This window comes from Corvus moneduloides, chromosome 5 (genome assembly GCF_009650955.1).
Source record: "Corvus moneduloides isolate bCorMon1 chromosome 5, bCorMon1.pri, whole genome shotgun sequence".
NCBI lineage: Eukaryota > Metazoa > Chordata > Aves > Passeriformes > Corvidae > Corvus > Corvus moneduloides.
The window spans coordinates 16,015,465-16,033,286 of NC_045480.1; the positions used below are offsets into that span (position 1 = coordinate 16,015,465).

At 37.4% G+C, this 17,822-nt stretch overlaps 1 protein-coding gene across 4 annotated transcripts in view; it reads right to left on the reverse strand.

The window, feature by feature from the left end:
- Window positions 1-1,195: 1,195 nt before the first annotated feature.
- The window catches only part of LCORL (ligand dependent nuclear receptor corepressor like), an 83,222-nt gene continuing 66,595 nt past the window's right edge, over window positions 1,196-17,822 (reverse strand). For 3 of the 4 annotated variants that reach the window (XM_032107979.1, XM_032107975.1, XM_032107976.1), the window contains one exon: window positions 1,196-2,656. In XM_032107979.1, the coding sequence (XP_031963870.1) occupies window positions 2,473-2,656 (184 nt within the window). In that variant the 3' untranslated portion in view covers window positions 1,196-2,472. The remainder of the gene's footprint in view (window positions 2,657-17,822) is intronic. The other variant, XM_032107980.1, reaches the window with a different exon arrangement.

Genomic DNA, 17,822 nt, shown 5'->3' on the forward strand with positions numbered 1-17,822 from the left:
TGCCCAAACTATTATGCTGTTTCCAAGCTTGTGTATAGGAAACAGGGATTGTGTTGCTTTTCATCCTTTGGAGTTTTTGTTGGAAACTTGTCAAACTGCAAAATGCCGAGACACTTTGCTGCTGCTATGTGCTCTATTCAGAAGCTTCTGTAACTGTGATGAATTATTTTTGTAATTTTAAACACAATTTTGAGGTCCTGACCTCCCTCTTTTGGTAACTTTTCAAATTCCCAAATTGGGTTATGTGAGTTTGTGTACATGCAGCCACTTTAGATCAGAGATGCTCTCTGTCCCCTTGAATGCTGCCTGAACATAGTTGGAATGGGCAAAGTCTATAGTTGTTTTTCTCAGTTGTAAGTCAGAGCTTCCCTGTGGCTTTAGTGTTGGGTTTTTTTATTTAAGTTACAAGTTCTCTCTCAACTTCCCTCTCTGGAGTGGTTTGTTCTTTAAGCACTACTACACTTTGAACAACTGGTGCTAGTTCACTCATACTTTTTCCTAAAATGAGTTTTGAGGCAAAGCAGGAGCAACAAATACCTATAAAGGCCTCTGGGCATGCCTTACTGAATAATCTTTAGTTTTGGCTTCTTGCTGTTCTGTTGTGCCTTGCCACACATGCAGGTTCTGTCTCTGGCATCTCTTAGGAAGGCTGGACTGAAAAGATGGGGTTTCCCTCAAGTCACCTCCCAGTCTGTGGATGCCTCTGCTGTGGATGTGTCTTCACTGGTGTGTGTTAATAGAAAATCCTTTGTCTAACTGAAGGCCCCCAGGGCTGATGTGGGGCTGGAGTCCTGTGGGGAGAGGCTGAGGGAGCTGGACTTGCTTGCTGAGCCTCTGAGTTACCTGCAAGGAGTCCAGTAAAGAGATAGAATTGGGCTCTTTGCTGGATATGATGAGAGGCTAAAAAACCTATAAAATGAAACTCAGACCAGAACAGAAGGTGAAAAAGGCAGTGGAACAGGTTGCCTGTGCAGGTTCTGTCCTAGGAGTTTTCAAAGACAGGACTAGGTGTGAGTACTCACAGCTGACTGCCTTTTGAGCAGGGTGTACAACTATGGAGCTTCCCGATGTCCTTTTATGCCTGATTTACCCTGTGTAAACTTCAGTGCCACTCCCCTGGGAAATTTAATTCTCCTTTTGGCTTTCTTGCCCCACAGAATCCATGTGCATTAAACAGTTGAAAGACATAAACACCTTCTAAGCAGCACTAAACATGATGAATGTTTATTCTTTTAATCACATTTTGCACTTCTAATCATGTCCAAAGCTTCAGTGACTCAATACCCTCTTGGGATCTTGTGACACCAGAATTCATAACAATCTCTTTATTTCAGTTACTGGATTGCACCTGCAAACCAACAAACCTCTGTAAAGAGGAATTGCATCCTCACTTTTTTAAGGTGAATCTTTAAAACCTTTCTTTTATAAAATACAGTGACTTCCAAGGAACTTTCCTTCTGGAAAACTAGTTCTTGTCAAGTAAAGGACAGACAACTCATCATGAATTAAGAAACCTCTACCCTAGCTACTGAATGTATGACTCCAGAAAAGAGAAGTATATTATATGGTTTTATTCTAACACTTTTGTTATAGCTCTATTAATAATAAAGTTTTGATGAATAAAGTACATGAACCTTGCTAAGATCATTTCAGCATGGAATGTCTACAATGTAGTCAGCTACAACCATTTACTACTTCTTTGAGTAGAGATAAAATTTTGATTTTACATTGAATTTCCAAAGTACACAGAAAAAAATGAAATAGAAGAGCATTTACATCCATTTTAATTGGTGGCAGGCATAAATTCATAAAAACAAATGGGGAAGAAAGACCATTTAGCAGAAACCTCAAAAAGTGCAGATACAGATTTGTTGAATGACAGTCTTTCACGAGATTCTCCAGCAGGCTTGGTCTTTCTTTTAGATATTAGGGTCATTAAACACTGTCACACAGAAGTTCTCAAGATAAGTGAAGATGAAAGCATACTGCAGAAACAAGCTGGTGCTTCCATACATTTCAATCCATTGGTGAAGGAGATCTCCTCAGATAATTTACCTTTGTACTGCTTTGCTTCGAGGTAGTCAGTCTCCACCTGTTACAGATTTGTTTGAATTATTACCATAAATCTTTACATGGTGACCTATGCCACAAATTACATAATATATTAACTTTCGTGCACAAAAATAAAATTGGGAAACAGTAGTTGAATTTAAAGAACATAGAAAAATCACAATACTATTAAAGGGGAACATCCGATTCTGATATAAATTTGTACTGCAAGAATTTCATGATGGTCAGATGTGAAACTTCATATTTAGAAAAGAAAAAGTACATCAAACTGAATAATGCTAGTAGTATATAAAGCCAAATCACACAAGATCACTTCAAGATCAATGTAATAAATGCTTATTATTTAGCAGAAAAAAAAATAAGGAACAATGTACAAAATAATAGTGCAAGAACAGCTGCAATCTATTTGTTCTCATCAGTTTTGAGATTTTGGTTAAAAACTTTACAGCTGGCGAGAGATGCTGCTGAAAAACTCAGATTCCACTCAGTGGGCTGATTAAGGCACATCTTTATGGACTTCAAATGTTCATTTTCTGTGTTCATGTCTATTGAATTCTGCGGCTCCGAGACTTTCACTTGTAGCGTGCTGTGAGAAAAGAAGTGGGGGTAGGAGAGGGAAAAAAATAAGAAAAAGTTTAATACACTTTCCTCTTGCCCTGGAAATAAGCTGGTAAGAGGCAAGATGAGGTGGTGGCAGATCTTGTATTCTGCTGGGTTTTGTTGTTGTTGTTTTAGTGCATTATGTTCCAGAAACACTGAGATTGGAACCCCACTGTGCTGTGTTGTAAAGGAGATTGGGCTTGTCTGTGTGGGGATGGCTGAGGCCCTGTCCATTGGCAGTGCCCGTCCCTGGTCAGGCTCCTGCTCGTGCTATTCCTTTGCAGGAGGTGCAGTAACAGCTGGCCTAGTTTAAATCATCTCCAGCTGACTAAAGGCACAGAGCAGGAACTGGGCAAGAGTTTGGGGCTTGTTTTTATTGCTGACAATATTAATTTAGTGCAGCCATGGAAGGACTCACACATAGAGAGTATTTTGTTTTAAATCTAGGGAAAAAAGTAATACAAGAAAGGAAAGAAACCCAGTCCTTTGTGGGAGTAACTAAGCAGACTAGGACAGATGTGTGGATTGAATCATCAAATGGTTTGGGTTGGAAGACACCTTTAAAGGTCATCTACTCCAATCCCCCTGCAATGAGCAGGGACATCTTCAACTAGATCAGGCTGCCCAGAGCCCCGTCCAGCCTGATCCTGAATGATTCCAGGGACAGGACATCCACCACCGCTCCAGACAACCTTTTTCAATGTTTCACCATCCTCATCATCAAAAATGTCTTCCTTAATATATAAAGCACTCAGAAGTGCTTTAAGATATAAAACACACACTCAGAAGACAATTTCAATCCTCATTTCAAACCTCTTCATCCCCTTTTATTTTACTGTCGCCCTCCTGCAGTGATTTGTCCCCTGTGTATGATACATTGTTTCTCACCATCCTTTATAAAGCTTTTGAGAACTTCAAGAATGATACAAAGTTGAAAATATTTCTGAGATACTAAAAATAATATTCTCAGTAATGTAATTAAGGGTAGGAGGTAATCACCATGCTAAAAGTTATCTGAACAGTTTCCTATCAAAGGGGTATTTAAGCAGCAAAAAAGGCTTTTGCTGCATTTCAGGAAAACTGGTTCATCACAGAGCTCAGGTGCACATTTTGAAGGCTTGAATGTGCTGCAGTGTAGTGCTCACATGGGTGCGCAGAGTAGCTGAGGACAGTCAGTGTAGGACTGTACCCTAAAACACTGGCTTGTGTCACTCAGATATCAATGACTGACTTTGATTAAGACATTTCCTGTCACAGCAAAAGGGAAAGAGCTTAGGCAACAGCTAAAATTATAATTCACTGTTGCTTTTCACAGATATCAGAAACAGTTTTAATTCTTTTACATTTTAATATAAGCTCCCCCGAAGGCTGTGTGCCTTTCTGGCATGGCAGTGAAACAGACATTTCTCGTTTACTAACCCTAGTTCCCAACCCTGCAGACTGGTGCACTGCTCCCATGCCCTGCATTTCCCTGTGTCATTATTCAGCCTCTATCTTTGGTCTCGTTTTGCCTTGTACCCTTTTCCTCTGGTTGCTCTGATCTTTTCCTTCCTGCAGGAAACAGAGTGCAGGTGTAGGTGATGGACAGGACTTCAGTCAGCAAGGTTACGCTCTTGAGTTTACAACTTCTTCACACTTGGGTCTTTGCCCTCAGAAAGTTAAAGGCTTTTCTTATGACCACGGGCTTAAGTGCATATGGGAGATGGTGTTAAGGCTGACTTCTGCAGTAAGCAGCTTTCCTCACACCTACTGATTTTGTGCTTTTCAGGCATGGCCAGGTAGCAAAACATAACTTCTAACAACTACCCAAAAGCCAAGTGAAGGATAGGGCAGGAATGTTTTGGTTTGTTTTTTTTGTTTGTTTGGCTTTTTTTAAGGGTTGGGGTGGTTTTTTGTATTTGTTTTTTTTTTGTTTGTTTGTTTGTTTGTTTGTTTTGGTTTTTTTTGGTGGTGGTTGCTATCTGAAAGGAACATATATGCCTTGGAAATCAAGAAATTGCAAACTATGAAGTAGTATATACCTGCAAAGTGCTTTAAAACCCAGCACTTCTACTGTCTTTAAAGCAGTAGACAGATAAACGCTGCTGAACGCTGGGCAAGTGCCAGACAGCAAAAGCCAAAGGTTGGGGCTCCTCATATGACCTAGCATGTTCCTTCTGAATATCAAGTAGGAATTGGACCAAGCTGGTAAGGGCCCTTTTCCAAACAACACTGTTGGTGGCAACAGTGTATCCTAGGATTTGGTGCAATTCTGACCATCATTCCTTCCCACTTGCTTGGACTACAGAAGAAAATGCTGAGTGCTATTGTAGTACCAAACAGCACTTTCCAAGTACTCAGCTCTGTCAGGGACTGCCCTACTCTTCATCTTTTAGGTTTGTACAGGTTTCTGTACAAGGTGCAATAGGCTGGACTGAATTTGCAAAACAAGAACTGAACTATGTGCTGATAATTGTCATGTGGTGATCTATTTACCTCTCAGAAAAGGACTCCAGGAAATGCAAGACTTTGCTTTTTAAATGAATGCATAAAAACAGGACTAGAAAAATGTTAATTTTTTTCCCCCCAGTTCCTCGGTATTGGTAACATCAACACAAAAAGTTCATGTATTTTAGAAAATCTTACCTTGATAAAAATAAAGTGGAAAATAATATGGTTAGAGATCTGCATTAATATATTTGTTAACCAAGAAGAACCTAATCTTTCATCTTGCCTTTCATTCCTTTACATGTAGTGATTTATTTTTTCGTTGTTGATTTAACAAGGTAAAAAAATGATGCATTTAAATATTTTTAAATTGAAGAATGTAATTAAAGGGATAAAATTAAACAGAAGCAGTTGAATTTCTCCTGTCAAATCCATCAATAGATTCTACTCTAAATTTTACTCCACCCTATTTGCACAAGCTCCACAGTGCATTAAACATTCCTAGCAAAAGAATATGTTACACACAGCAAACCTCCTGTCAGGAATTCAGATTAGAGCCTGATGCACCCAGAAGCCATGAAGCCTATTTCAGGAGAGCTTGGAACAGTGTCCCCAATTTACAGCCCCTTGGAGCTCTCCACTACCAACACTCACACCAGTAAGAAGATGGAGTTCCCTTTAATTTCCTAGACAACAGGCATATACTGATCTTAGATAATGGTCTCTAAAAAGGTTAGAATTTCCAATTCTGAAGCCATGTGTTTGCCATTCCAGCAATTACCATTTGTTTTGTTTTTATTCACTTGGGACTGACTCAGTTAATCAGCTTCTGTGCATGTGATTTGTGGAAGTCAGCTACAGGTGCTTCTGTGACATGGAACATAAACTCCAGCCATGGCATATCCAATAGCTCTGTTTTCACTAGGGAATTTGAAGACAGGAAAACAGTGCTAAAATCCCAGTGAAAAAGATGAAAACCATATTCATTTTTTTCATAATTTGTATGACAAATTAGTGAGATTTCTTGAAAATTCAGTATTTTTTCTTCATCTTTAATTACACTACCCTCTCCTAGCTCTTTTCTCTAAATGGTCTTCAAGTGCTGGTAACATATTTTTTGCTTAATTGAAAAGATTTAATATTTCCCCATGTATAATAACTTATCCATATAATTCTTGTCTCTTCTTAAAAAGTAAAGAGGAAAAAAAGGGATACGGAAATGTGACAATACTTTTTGATCTGAAACAAGAGCAATCTAAAAAAGCCTCAGGGAGGCAAGTTCAGCAGCCCTTCAGCAGGTGCTCTGCCGTGGCTCTGTGCAAGGGACCTGTTCAGTCTCAGAGAGTTCTGACTCCTCTGCAGGGCCACGTGAAGCACAGAGGGGTGGCAGGCGTGGCACTGAGGACATGGGCACACGGTGCTGTGCACGGTGACAGGACACACTGCTGGGTCAGTGCCAGCTGGGAATGCCCTCACGTGCTCTGGGCTTTCTTTGGAAGCTGCTGCATGCCAAACCAATGGGTCTGAAACACTGGCAGTGAGGACTCCAGGATGGTTTTGTGTGTGTTGCAACCCCCGGTTCCCATATCGCGATTACTGAATCACCTCTGAATTTACCATCTTTCAATAGCACTGGAGAAAGGATGAATCGCCTGTGTTTTTCTAACAAATCACCCCAGTGTTACTCTAACCAATCTTAGCAGCCAGATCAGAGTAACATCGACGGACTCTCAGGTCCCCTCTACTCTCCCTGGCTAAGCAGAGAACCCTGTGTGTAGTTAAGTTTCCAGGCCTGCTGGGGCCTAAAAGGATCATCTTTCCCCACAAAATTTTCATTCTATCATTAAATAAGTAGGAATAAATAGAAAGGTTTGAATTCAACCTTCTACTAAAGCAAGCAATGAGTGGCCTCCCCATGCTCCTAAGTGCTAAAAAATCCCCTGTTCTTTTCCACACTTCCTGTTAAAACTGCCCAAATACAACTGAGTTTTTTTTTTTGAAATGTCACCTTTCTTTAGTTTTACCCAAACCATCATTATACTAATAGAAATACTGATTTTTAATAGCAGGACGGGAGATCAAAACCAGAAAACTTGAGGCTGCCAAGCACAAAAGGAAAATAATATTCTTTGAACTGCTTATTTTCCATGCAGTATGGAGCCACATTCTTGTGGAAAAGCAGGAAATTTGACACCTGCTGTTGTTGTATGAAAATGATAAAGTTTCAAAGAATCTGGCTAGCTCAAGTACTATATATTTGCTGAGTTAATCTGTCACAACATGTTGAAAAAAAGTAGGAAAAATAAAAAGCAGGAATGTGTAAAAATGTCTCTTATCTGTTAGGTCAGTCCTCAGCATTTCCCATCAGAGATTGCCTTCAACGCTGTGTGTTCGTATGCTGTAAAACAGCTATGAAAGTATCACTGTAGGGTTATCTTTCTCTAACTCTTTTGCAATACTTACAGATAAAAACATCTCCTTACCCACTATGTGAGAGCAAGGTCAAACTGGTTCTTACCCTCCTGTCTGACAGAAATTCTGCAAACTGCACTTGTTAAACACCACCAGCACTGATGTGCAAACTGGTAGCTTGGAAAGTGTAGGAGCACCCATGACACACAGCACTGACTCGAGGCTTTTACAGAAAGCTTTAAAGGCTTTTTTACAGAAAGGTTTCAAAACCACTGAGTACAAATAGTAAAACATTAGCAGAATTTAAAAAAGTTCTTTGTACAGACTCTACTCCATTTCTCAAAAAAAAGAACTAATGGAATGTACTAGGTTAAAATCTACAATGACTACAGTAGCCTCAGTATGATTTCCAACACAGATTGATTTGGTAATGTAACAGATATTGAAAAGACAGCAAACCAAGCATGCACAGTCTGACTGATTGTCTCTAAAATTTAAACTTATTTTTTCCACAATGCCAAAACCCAAAAAGACCCAAATCTACAAAGAAAATGTTTAATGTCTCTTTTCCATTTACCAAATGGATTCTCATTGTACTATGAAATAACATACTTCAGCTGTGTGGATGGAATCCCATTTGGGAATCTGAGAGAGAAGAAATGCCCTGGAAATCAATCAAAGCAAGCTGGGGAGATAAACAATATTCAGGGAGTCTTAAAAGTTAGATATAAGAGCTGAGTTTAACACAGCTGGAGTGCTAAGACAAATAAAACAGTACAAAATACCAAGAAAGGAGGTGAACTGAATAGAGACAAAAGACAGGGTGAGAAGTCAGAACCAGCCATAATGCCAGACTGAAATTATGGTGGAAAGTTTATTTTGCTCTTCAGACTAAGTTAGAATTGTTTTACTGATTTGAGGAAAAAAAAAAAAAAGAATAGAAAGAAAGGAAACAGGAATGAAATATATACAAAATATATGAGAAAGATAGCTTGAAGAGGCAACTAGGAATTTATGAGCATTCTTGGCCTGACAGTGAAAGAGCATTACTTACTGGTAGCTATTTTCTGAATCTATATATTGAGATATCCCACTGTTCAAGCTTTAAGTTTAACATGCACAGAAACAAAATTATATGCAGTAGTAATCATTAGTACTTCATCTTCAAAGACCACAGCACAACAGTAACACCAAACAGCAGATGGTTACATCTTCAGGTAAACATTTGGCAAGTGGAATGGATGGCAATGGTTACAGAGTGCAGTTAGAGAAAGAACATGACTTTCTCCCCAAAACCAGTCAGCCTCGGAAAATTACAGACAACAGATCATAGGCAACATAAAAAGTTTAAATTGCAATTTCACTGCAGAATTTGGGAACCAAAACTTTTTTAAAAACATAAATTAATCAGGATTGCACAGCCATGGAAATACAGAGCTCCATTCTGATGGCTCCCCAAAATACAGGGCAGACTTGAATACATGTTGAAAAGTTTAAATAGCAACAACATTCCTTCCCCCTTTTTAAGTTATAATTATTTAAAGCAGCCTGACTGAGAAAGTTATGTAGAACGGTGATCTTTTGGACAAGAATCACCATGTTTTGTGGTGTTATAGACTATTTAGCAGTCGACAGAAGGCACAGGGCTCTTCAAGAACAAGGAAGTAGAATATTAATGTAAGCTGTCACTGAAGTGGGCATGAAGTAGTCATAAAATTTTAGGGCATAATTTACCAGTGATGACAGTACATAACCTGTTAAAGAAAAGAAATAATCCTATGATCTCGAATTGTTCATAGCATACTGTCTTAAAAGATCTTGGAAACAAAAAGCAGCTATGATTCCAACAGTTGAAAGGAGGCATGATTAATTTGATGATGAACATAATGAATTCTTAGCTTCTAGGCACCACCATGAAAAAAGCCTTCCTCTGATCATAAGTTCCCTGAAAGGAAACTAATTTCTAGTTATTACTAGAAGTTAGCAGCATGCAAATAAATAAATTAAAAACACCCTAAACACCCGTTGTGCAGATGAGCACTGTTGTATTTGACTTAGAAACATACTATAAGAGAAGAAAAGTTTTTGCTATTTTTTTTCTACCTAATCGTAATTAAAAATGGTTTTGCATGAGACACAATAAAGCAAAGGTTGGAGGTTCAGAACAATGTGTGCTGCTGGTTCAGGTTGTTCTGAGGAAGCACAATGCCTCCAGCTCAGTGCTGTGATGAATGCAGTTATGGAAGTCCTGTCATTTGAGCTCAAATCTTTAATCCATAATAGTTTTTTGACATCATAAATGCAATTATGTTATGAAGAGAGATCATCTCAGAAATATGATGAGACAGTCCCTGGGTGGTTTATAACCCACCAGACTTCTGAATTAAGGAAGGTCAAACAGCAATTTGCAAATAAGTAATTTCCTTTTCTGAGATTTCTACTACTTAAATGTAATTTAAAACCAGCTGTGAGTAGTAAACTGATAAATAGGAAATGTGAGCAACAAATATGATACACAAGAGAATGTTTTCAAACACACATCTCCAGAACTTTAAACTAGAAAGACAGGTAACAACAACCACCACTATTTTAAGAATCGATACCTTAAGTATAGCTCTTAAATATTTACTTGCATTGTAAATAAACTTCTTAAATTTTAAAAATAAATTATTGTTATTGAATGTTTTGAAAATTATGCTAAGTGCCCCAATATAAACACTGAAACCTAACTCTAAGCACTTTTTCTTTTTCCCTAAAATTTGCCCTGCATTCAAAATGAAAGACTTTACACATAGGTAAGAGAGCACAATCCAACTGAGAAAAAGAATTTATTTCTAAAGAAAAATATTGTAAGTCATTCTAAGAGCTTCTAGACAAGCATTTTTCAGCTATGCTTCCATTTCATGCACAGGGAAATAATCCATTGTTTGGACCAAGATTTCAATAGTTTGAAATAAGACAGCTTTGAGGACAGGCCTGTGTCAGTAAAATATGAAGTATAATCTCTGAGTATTTGTGAAATCCACACCTCAGGTAACAGAAACCTGTGATAAGATCCATCTGAAAAGACTGACTTCCCTAAACATCTTAATTTTCATGTATGCATGTATTTTAATATGAAATGTGAAAGCCTCATTATTGTAATTCCTAGCAGAACCACAATTTAGAAATATTCTACCCTAAGCTACAAAATGCAAACAAAGAATAAGCATACCTACATAAGACCTGCTCGGAAAAACGTGACTGTAGTCACATTACTCACTGATTGCTTGATAACTGATATAAAACATTCCAAACCAAGCAGAAATTCAGACTTATGCTTTGAAAGTATTTTAAGTCCTAAGTTAATTTTAAGGCCATTTCTACTGGTATGCATGAAGTAAGAAAAGTAGGTCTAAAGTTGATCTTAACTGAAGAAAGAGCTGCAGCCAAGTTAAGATACCTGCCCCACTTACAGATAAACCATGATAAAAGACAGAAGCAGATTCCTCTTACGGAAGCCCAGAAGTGGAGACAGAAAGGAGCATGTGGCAGTAAGTGGAGGATGGAGAGTAGGTGAGCTGGCACAGCCACTGAAAGAAGTTTGTGAAACTCCTGCCTGAATGTAATTTGTGGTAAGGAACCAATAAAGCTGAAAGCAGACATAAGTCAGGTGAGTTTCTGCTGTTGAAAGGATAAATCAAATAGTAAAATCTGTCAGATTGATGAAACCAAAGAAAAAAATACAGAAAAGAGAACCTTCCCTCCATAAATCATGAAGTTCCTCACTAAAGGTTCTCATCCTCTTGACACAGCAAGAGACACCATTATTTGTACTCCAAAGAAATTGAAGAATAATCTAAGCAGCCTTTACTGATGTCCAGAACATGAGAGGAATCAGCATCAGAAAATGGTCCCCTTTCAGTTATGAAAAAATGCAAAGAAGCAAAAATTGCTTGACTGTCCCACAAGAACAGAATGTGCAATTTGCCATGAATATGGCAGCAGAAACTGCAACTTGTCTAAAGTTATAAAGCATCTAGAGCTGTTGGCCCAAAAGCATGGAGCTAGGAAGACAAAATCTGTTTAAATATCTTGACCTTGGAAAAGACATCTTTAAACTGTAGGGAAAAAAAAAAAAATTAGTGGGTCTTCAATACAAAAAATATGGATTAAAAGGTTTGGTATGGCTTTTCATGAAAGACTTTCCAAACCTGGGTTTGAAGAAATCCATGACAAAAGCTGACTGACATCTTGCTCATGGTATTACAAATATCTTGGCAGGTGTATGGACCAGACAGAATGGACCAGCCAAAGAATACAGTGAGAAACATGCAGTAAAAATCAAAACAGGAATAAAACTGGGCTGCACTTGTCTTCTGCAGAGTATCCTTTGGCACTCACAAACACACAGCTTGGGATAAAAGGAAAGGTGATACATGATCTGAGACTCAATTAAAGTTTGGTACTAAAGAAGAGCAAAGTAGGAAGACAGGATGCACAGAAATGTGGAATAACCAGAGTGTAATGGCCTGGTCTGAACCATGGTTCAGACATGGGTCTGAATAAACAAAATGAGTAACAGCAAGGCTGTGAAATGAACAACAGCTCAGCAGGACCCTGCTGCTGTACCAGGGCAGGACAGGCACTTCTGTGGCAAAGGCACAGGCAGCTGTTCTGGAGCACAGATGAAGCACAAGCCAATGTTTGTACTGCTGCAAACCTACAAGTGTCATGATATGCAAAAAGTAGCAGGACAGCCAACACAGGAAGAGACAGCCAATGGCAAAGGTGTAATTTTCACTACAGGAGCTAAGCTGATGTGCAATGACTTGACATCCCGATTGGGCTCATCACCCTCCTCGAAAAAGTGTATACACCGTTCTACAAAAAGGTACAAAACTGCAGGGAAAACACAGATCATCTGACTTATTAAGTGAGTAATTAATAAATAAAGTTCAAGAAAAATCACACATTAAGAATGAAAGATAAAGTGAGCATTTAGATGAGAAAAAAAGTCAGCCTGCTGAAAGCTGGCAATCCAAAAATGGGGAAAAATGAAATAACAGATGGAGGAGATATGAAAACTGTAGCAATTCAAGATGATACCTCATGCATTGAAAGGAGAAGATGGAGAGAGATGCGTCTCAAGAACAGCATTATTTTATCAAGGTACACTGTAACCAATCAAAACATTAAGTCCTAACCTGGTTAGGAGTGTGAAGTACATACTAATTATTGCTCAGTTACAATAATTTCAATCTTTTATTTGACTAGCAGTGAAATAAGATCTACTTTCTAGCTAAAATTTTATAAAGCACTACTAAAAAAATCCTTGTGAGCAACAAAGTAAAAAATCCGAAATAACTTCCCAGTTGGCACTTCAATCTAGGTTCTATTTGCAGTTTTTCAAAGAAGTGATTTTCTCTTAAAATCATACCTTAAAAAGGTTCACAGTTCATAGGCAGCACATATCCCTATACAAATATATTCATGTACAGGTCAGTAAATCACACATTTCTATATAATTGCATTTGGTAAGACCTGTAATTTTGATTTCTGAACATTTTCCTCTGATTTCTTTCAAAATACCTAATAAAATCTTTAACTATGAAGTAAAAATTGCTAATGAGGCCTCCATAAACTTTCTTTATCTAGATCCCACCGCCAAGAATACCATTGTGTTTCACATGACAGTGAACACAGGAAGCACACACTGCCCCAGCTGCCACCAAGGGCAAACCTGCCATGCTGTGAGGCTGTAGTGCTGCAGCGGGCTGTGCACAGAAATGCAAAATGCGGCTCATAAAATATCTGGCTTCCCCTATACAGCAATTTCCTGTTAGATACATCCACCTAATTAGTTGCTGATCACAGTAAAAATATCTGTCTTAGTTAGAACCTGAAGGTTGTCAACAGCTTTCAGAAACACTCAGCATTCTCAGGGACACCCAAGATTCAAGAATATTTTAGAGAGCCTTTCTTTCTCATGTTGACCACAGGAAACACTGGAGAGAAGAAGGCTTTTGATAAGGAAATGCTGTATGGCAAAATATGGCAAAAATACTATTTTATTAAATTAATATCCCGTTATCAAATAACAAAAACATTTCTATTAGTCCCAAAGGTTGTTAAAGCAGTATCTTTAAGGCACAACTGTGCAATTATAACAAAATTAAAGGACACCACAAGCAAAAGGATGAACAGTGAATAAATGTGGCATTATATTTCACTTGAAAATCTGAAGAAGATTTCAAATCATCAGGGGTCAGAGTAAAACTATCCTTTGATAAGTGAAAGATGAATTAGAAAAGGAAAATCTACCTAAGAATACATGCAAACAACAACCCAATCATCTCACATCATTTTAATTTCCCCCCTCGATTCCAGAACAGAATCTGCACTTTTCGAATGTAATTAACTGAAGATTCCAGTATAAGACATTTTACAAAGATCTGGTGAAAGAAAATACCAGCACTAGCTTTAGCATATAAATGATAGAGAAATGCAAACTAAGGCACAGTACACAGGCCTCTATGAATGAAAGCATCTTTCTGGAACAGGACTATTTTCAACACCAAAATGTGGAATTGTCTCAGCAAAATGAATCTGCTCTGTCATGGTCAGATTACATAAATGCTTAATTTACAAGTTACATCTTCACAGGCTCTGTTGATTGAACTCCCTCCTCTTCTATCTAACAGCAACCAAAGCTCTGCTTTGAGGCCATAAACTCTCAACAGAAGAGAGGATTTTAAAAAGGATATGTACTTGTCATATTTTCAAAAGCACTGTGCAGGCCTTGTAAAACTGCAATTTTCTCTTCTAGAGAATGGGTTACAAAGAAAGACAGAAGATTGTCTATATTTATTTAATATTACCAGTTCCCTAAAGAAAGCTGAAAAATCTGGCCGTTTCCTCAGGACTGAGGACAAATAGGAAAACATGACTATGAGTTTCTCAGTTTTTGAAGAGGTAAAATTAAAAACAGATAGCAAAACAATACTGAATAAAATGATGAAAAAAGCACCCCAGTTTAGGTACAAAACGGGGTATATAAATCCTACACAAAGGCTTAACAATCATGGCACTAAACTACAGAAAACTACATTTCCTAGCAGGTAAAGGAAATTGAAGACCTCAGAGCCAAGCTCTTTGACAAAAGTCCATTATTCAAAGAAGCAAAAGTAAAAATCCCTAGCTCAGAACCCTCACAAGAACATGAGGAACAGCATACCCTAAGGCAATATGTAAATAACCAAAGTGTAAAACTAAACAGCACCCAAAACCTACACAGACCACACTAGGTCACTAGAGAAAAAGAAAAGGGAAGAGTATGTAATTTGACAAGTAGAATTCCAGAGTGTAAAACAAAATGGAGCATTAGACTGTGGTATGGCAGCTGCTGTTGTGGCATTATGGGGAATGAGGCAGAGACCATTAAGATCATTAAATGAGTAAGGATTTATTACACATGTATAGCCAACTATATATCAAGTGTACCTTTCTGCTTTTATAGTTCTGCATTAAAAATGGCCCACTTACCGAGAATAGTCATTCATTTCATATTCTTCCTACATTCCTGTTAGTGGTCTTACTTTGGTTAATGTCTGCCTATGAAAAAGGAACTTCTTGTCTGGCAACTACAGTTATGAAAATTTCGATCTGCTTACTCTGCATCACCATCAAATCAAATCAATCATCATCAAATAAGGTGTAACTTATTTTAGAGCCAAGCAACCCTCTGATGAAAAGCCTTTGTGAAAAGAGCCTTCTTAAAGTCAACAGATTTAACGACTGTTACACTCTGTCTCCTCTGCACTTTTCCTAACCTAGTATTTTAGATTTGTCGCTCATTTAGGGGTGTAGAATGTGGTCCTTCATGAAAGAGAAAGCTGAACAACCTGCTAAAAACAATCTTGTTTGCCACTAGATCATTCACAATAGTAGGGAAGTGATTCCCATTTGTAGCCTTAACATTACTGGATTGCACTACCATGAGACAAATAAGCAACAATACTGGAATATTAAAGCCATACTAATACAGACGTGTAAACAACAGTTCACAAAATTTTCCCTTCCAATTTTTAGAAAACTTATGGTAATGGGAGTTAAGTTTAAGACAGGTTTTGTCTGTAATATTAATACAGATGTTATTTTATCTGCACAACGAAGAAACCAATTAGACTGACAACATCAAAGTTTTCATAGTTAAGATTCTTAACTCTTGCAGCCAACTTTGAAAGGACCACAAAATTTAGCAAATTCTCATTTCAAGTACTAACTTGATTTCATTAAGGTAGAATTTAAAAACCACATTCAGACATGACAAAAAATTAAAATTGAAAAGTCATATTCTGCTGACAAATCCAATAGATCTGTTCTAAAACTCCAGACTACTTGAAGAAAAGCCAAAATGTACGTGAGAAAATTTAAAAGTTAATATTAGATGAAAATATCCTAACTTTAAGTGATAGGAATTGATTTTTAAAATCTTTTGTATGCAAACTCCCACCCTGATATGAAGGGCAAGTGCACAGGTCTGTGATGTCAGAACTGCCTGCTACTGTAGAAGGTTCACAATCTCTTTTCCATCTGTATTAAGTCCATACCACCCAAAACAGATTTTTAAATTTTTCAGTACGTTGTAAGATCCTAAAACAGAGTATTTTGTATGTCCCAGTTTTATTGCTGGATTAAGAGTTTCTCATATTTCAGCTTGGCTGTCTTGAAACCTTTTGCCCAAGTCCAAAGCATGTGAATGGGACCTTCAGTGTTACAAGTGAACCACATTGAAAACAAATGCTTTCCTAAAAACACGCTTATGTAATTTTCTTTGCACAACAGAGAATAATAGTGTTTCAGTGTTGCTAAAGAAACTAAAACTGCCAGAAGATAGATATACAGTGTAAGGGAACTGCCCCTCAACACATCAAATGCATTGTTGAAGCAACAGTTCAGAAGTCAAGTAGCAACCAACATCAAACGGATGATAGATACCCATGTATCTATCAGCCACCTTATCTTGAATACAACAGGCAATGTGAAAAAGCAATTAACTCTTTTCTGTTGCTGCAGTGAGTGCATGACTGGTTCTGGTTGCTGGACACTACCTTGAGCTGTAAGAACTCAATTGTTTATTCCTGCTTACACATGCTAATGAAAACCAAGTATACATAAAAATCTGGTAACAACATTCTGCCACCTGCCACAATATTTCGCAATAAAATAACATCACAACATCTCTTTTTCAAGTACATTTGGTAAGTCCCCAAGATCCACAAAAGTTGAAGAAAACTTCAAATACTGACCATAAATGTGTCTACAGCAACATTTCAAGCATGACAACAGAACAATGATATAGTTTATGATACCACTTAAACAAAAATACAGTCCAAAGAACATATAAACGAAACATGATGTTTTCATGTGCATTAAACTTCCAGATGCAGGAATTGTGTTTGAAGTCACATGCATGCACAGCTAGAAATCATGTTGCTTCTTTTTAGGGAGTAGCTATACTAGACAAAAAATGTTTGTATGATTTCCTTGGCTGGTGCAGAGAGTACACAATGTTGAATCAACACAGCAAAACAAAACATCCTTCCAATATCAGACAATCCCCTAATACTGCAACAGTAACCCTAAGAAAGAGCTGGGGTTACAAGTGTGGAGAAAACTACAGAATCATCATTCTTTGTCTTTTAACATTTCCTTTATCAGTGAACTTCCTATCATAGCCTTTCTAAAGACAATGACTGATATGAGAAACCATGGGTAAAAGGGAAAATAACAAAAACTGTAAATGAAGTAATGCAAAATATCAAAATAGTTATCAGATTTCCTGAAGATCCAAAACTAAAGGACGAAAGTTATCAGGTAGATAAAATTGAGTCCCAATTAAAACTAACATGAGACCATATCACAGTAATAGGTCTGGCATTGTCATAGAAGCAAAACATTTACAGATAAATATAATTGGAATGTAACATTTTCTCAATGAATTACAAGTATGAGAGAGCTCTTTCTTCATTTGCAATATAGAAATGGATATATGTTATCCTTTCCTTTTCTAGTTCTTTTTTTTACAGCAATTTTGTGTCAAAGTTTGAACTTCTTAAAAACAAGTTATTTATGTTGAGCTTGGCCCCAGATCAATGAATTAAAATACAGAAGAGTAGTCTATAGATAAAAAAATGCTGTGCTTTGGAAAAAGCAGGGTTACACTGAATGAGCTTAATATGAAGAATTCTACATATCACATGAAGTACAAAGGAAATAAAGCATAAAAGAGCCATTATATTGTTTATATTACAACTTAAATTAACCTTTCT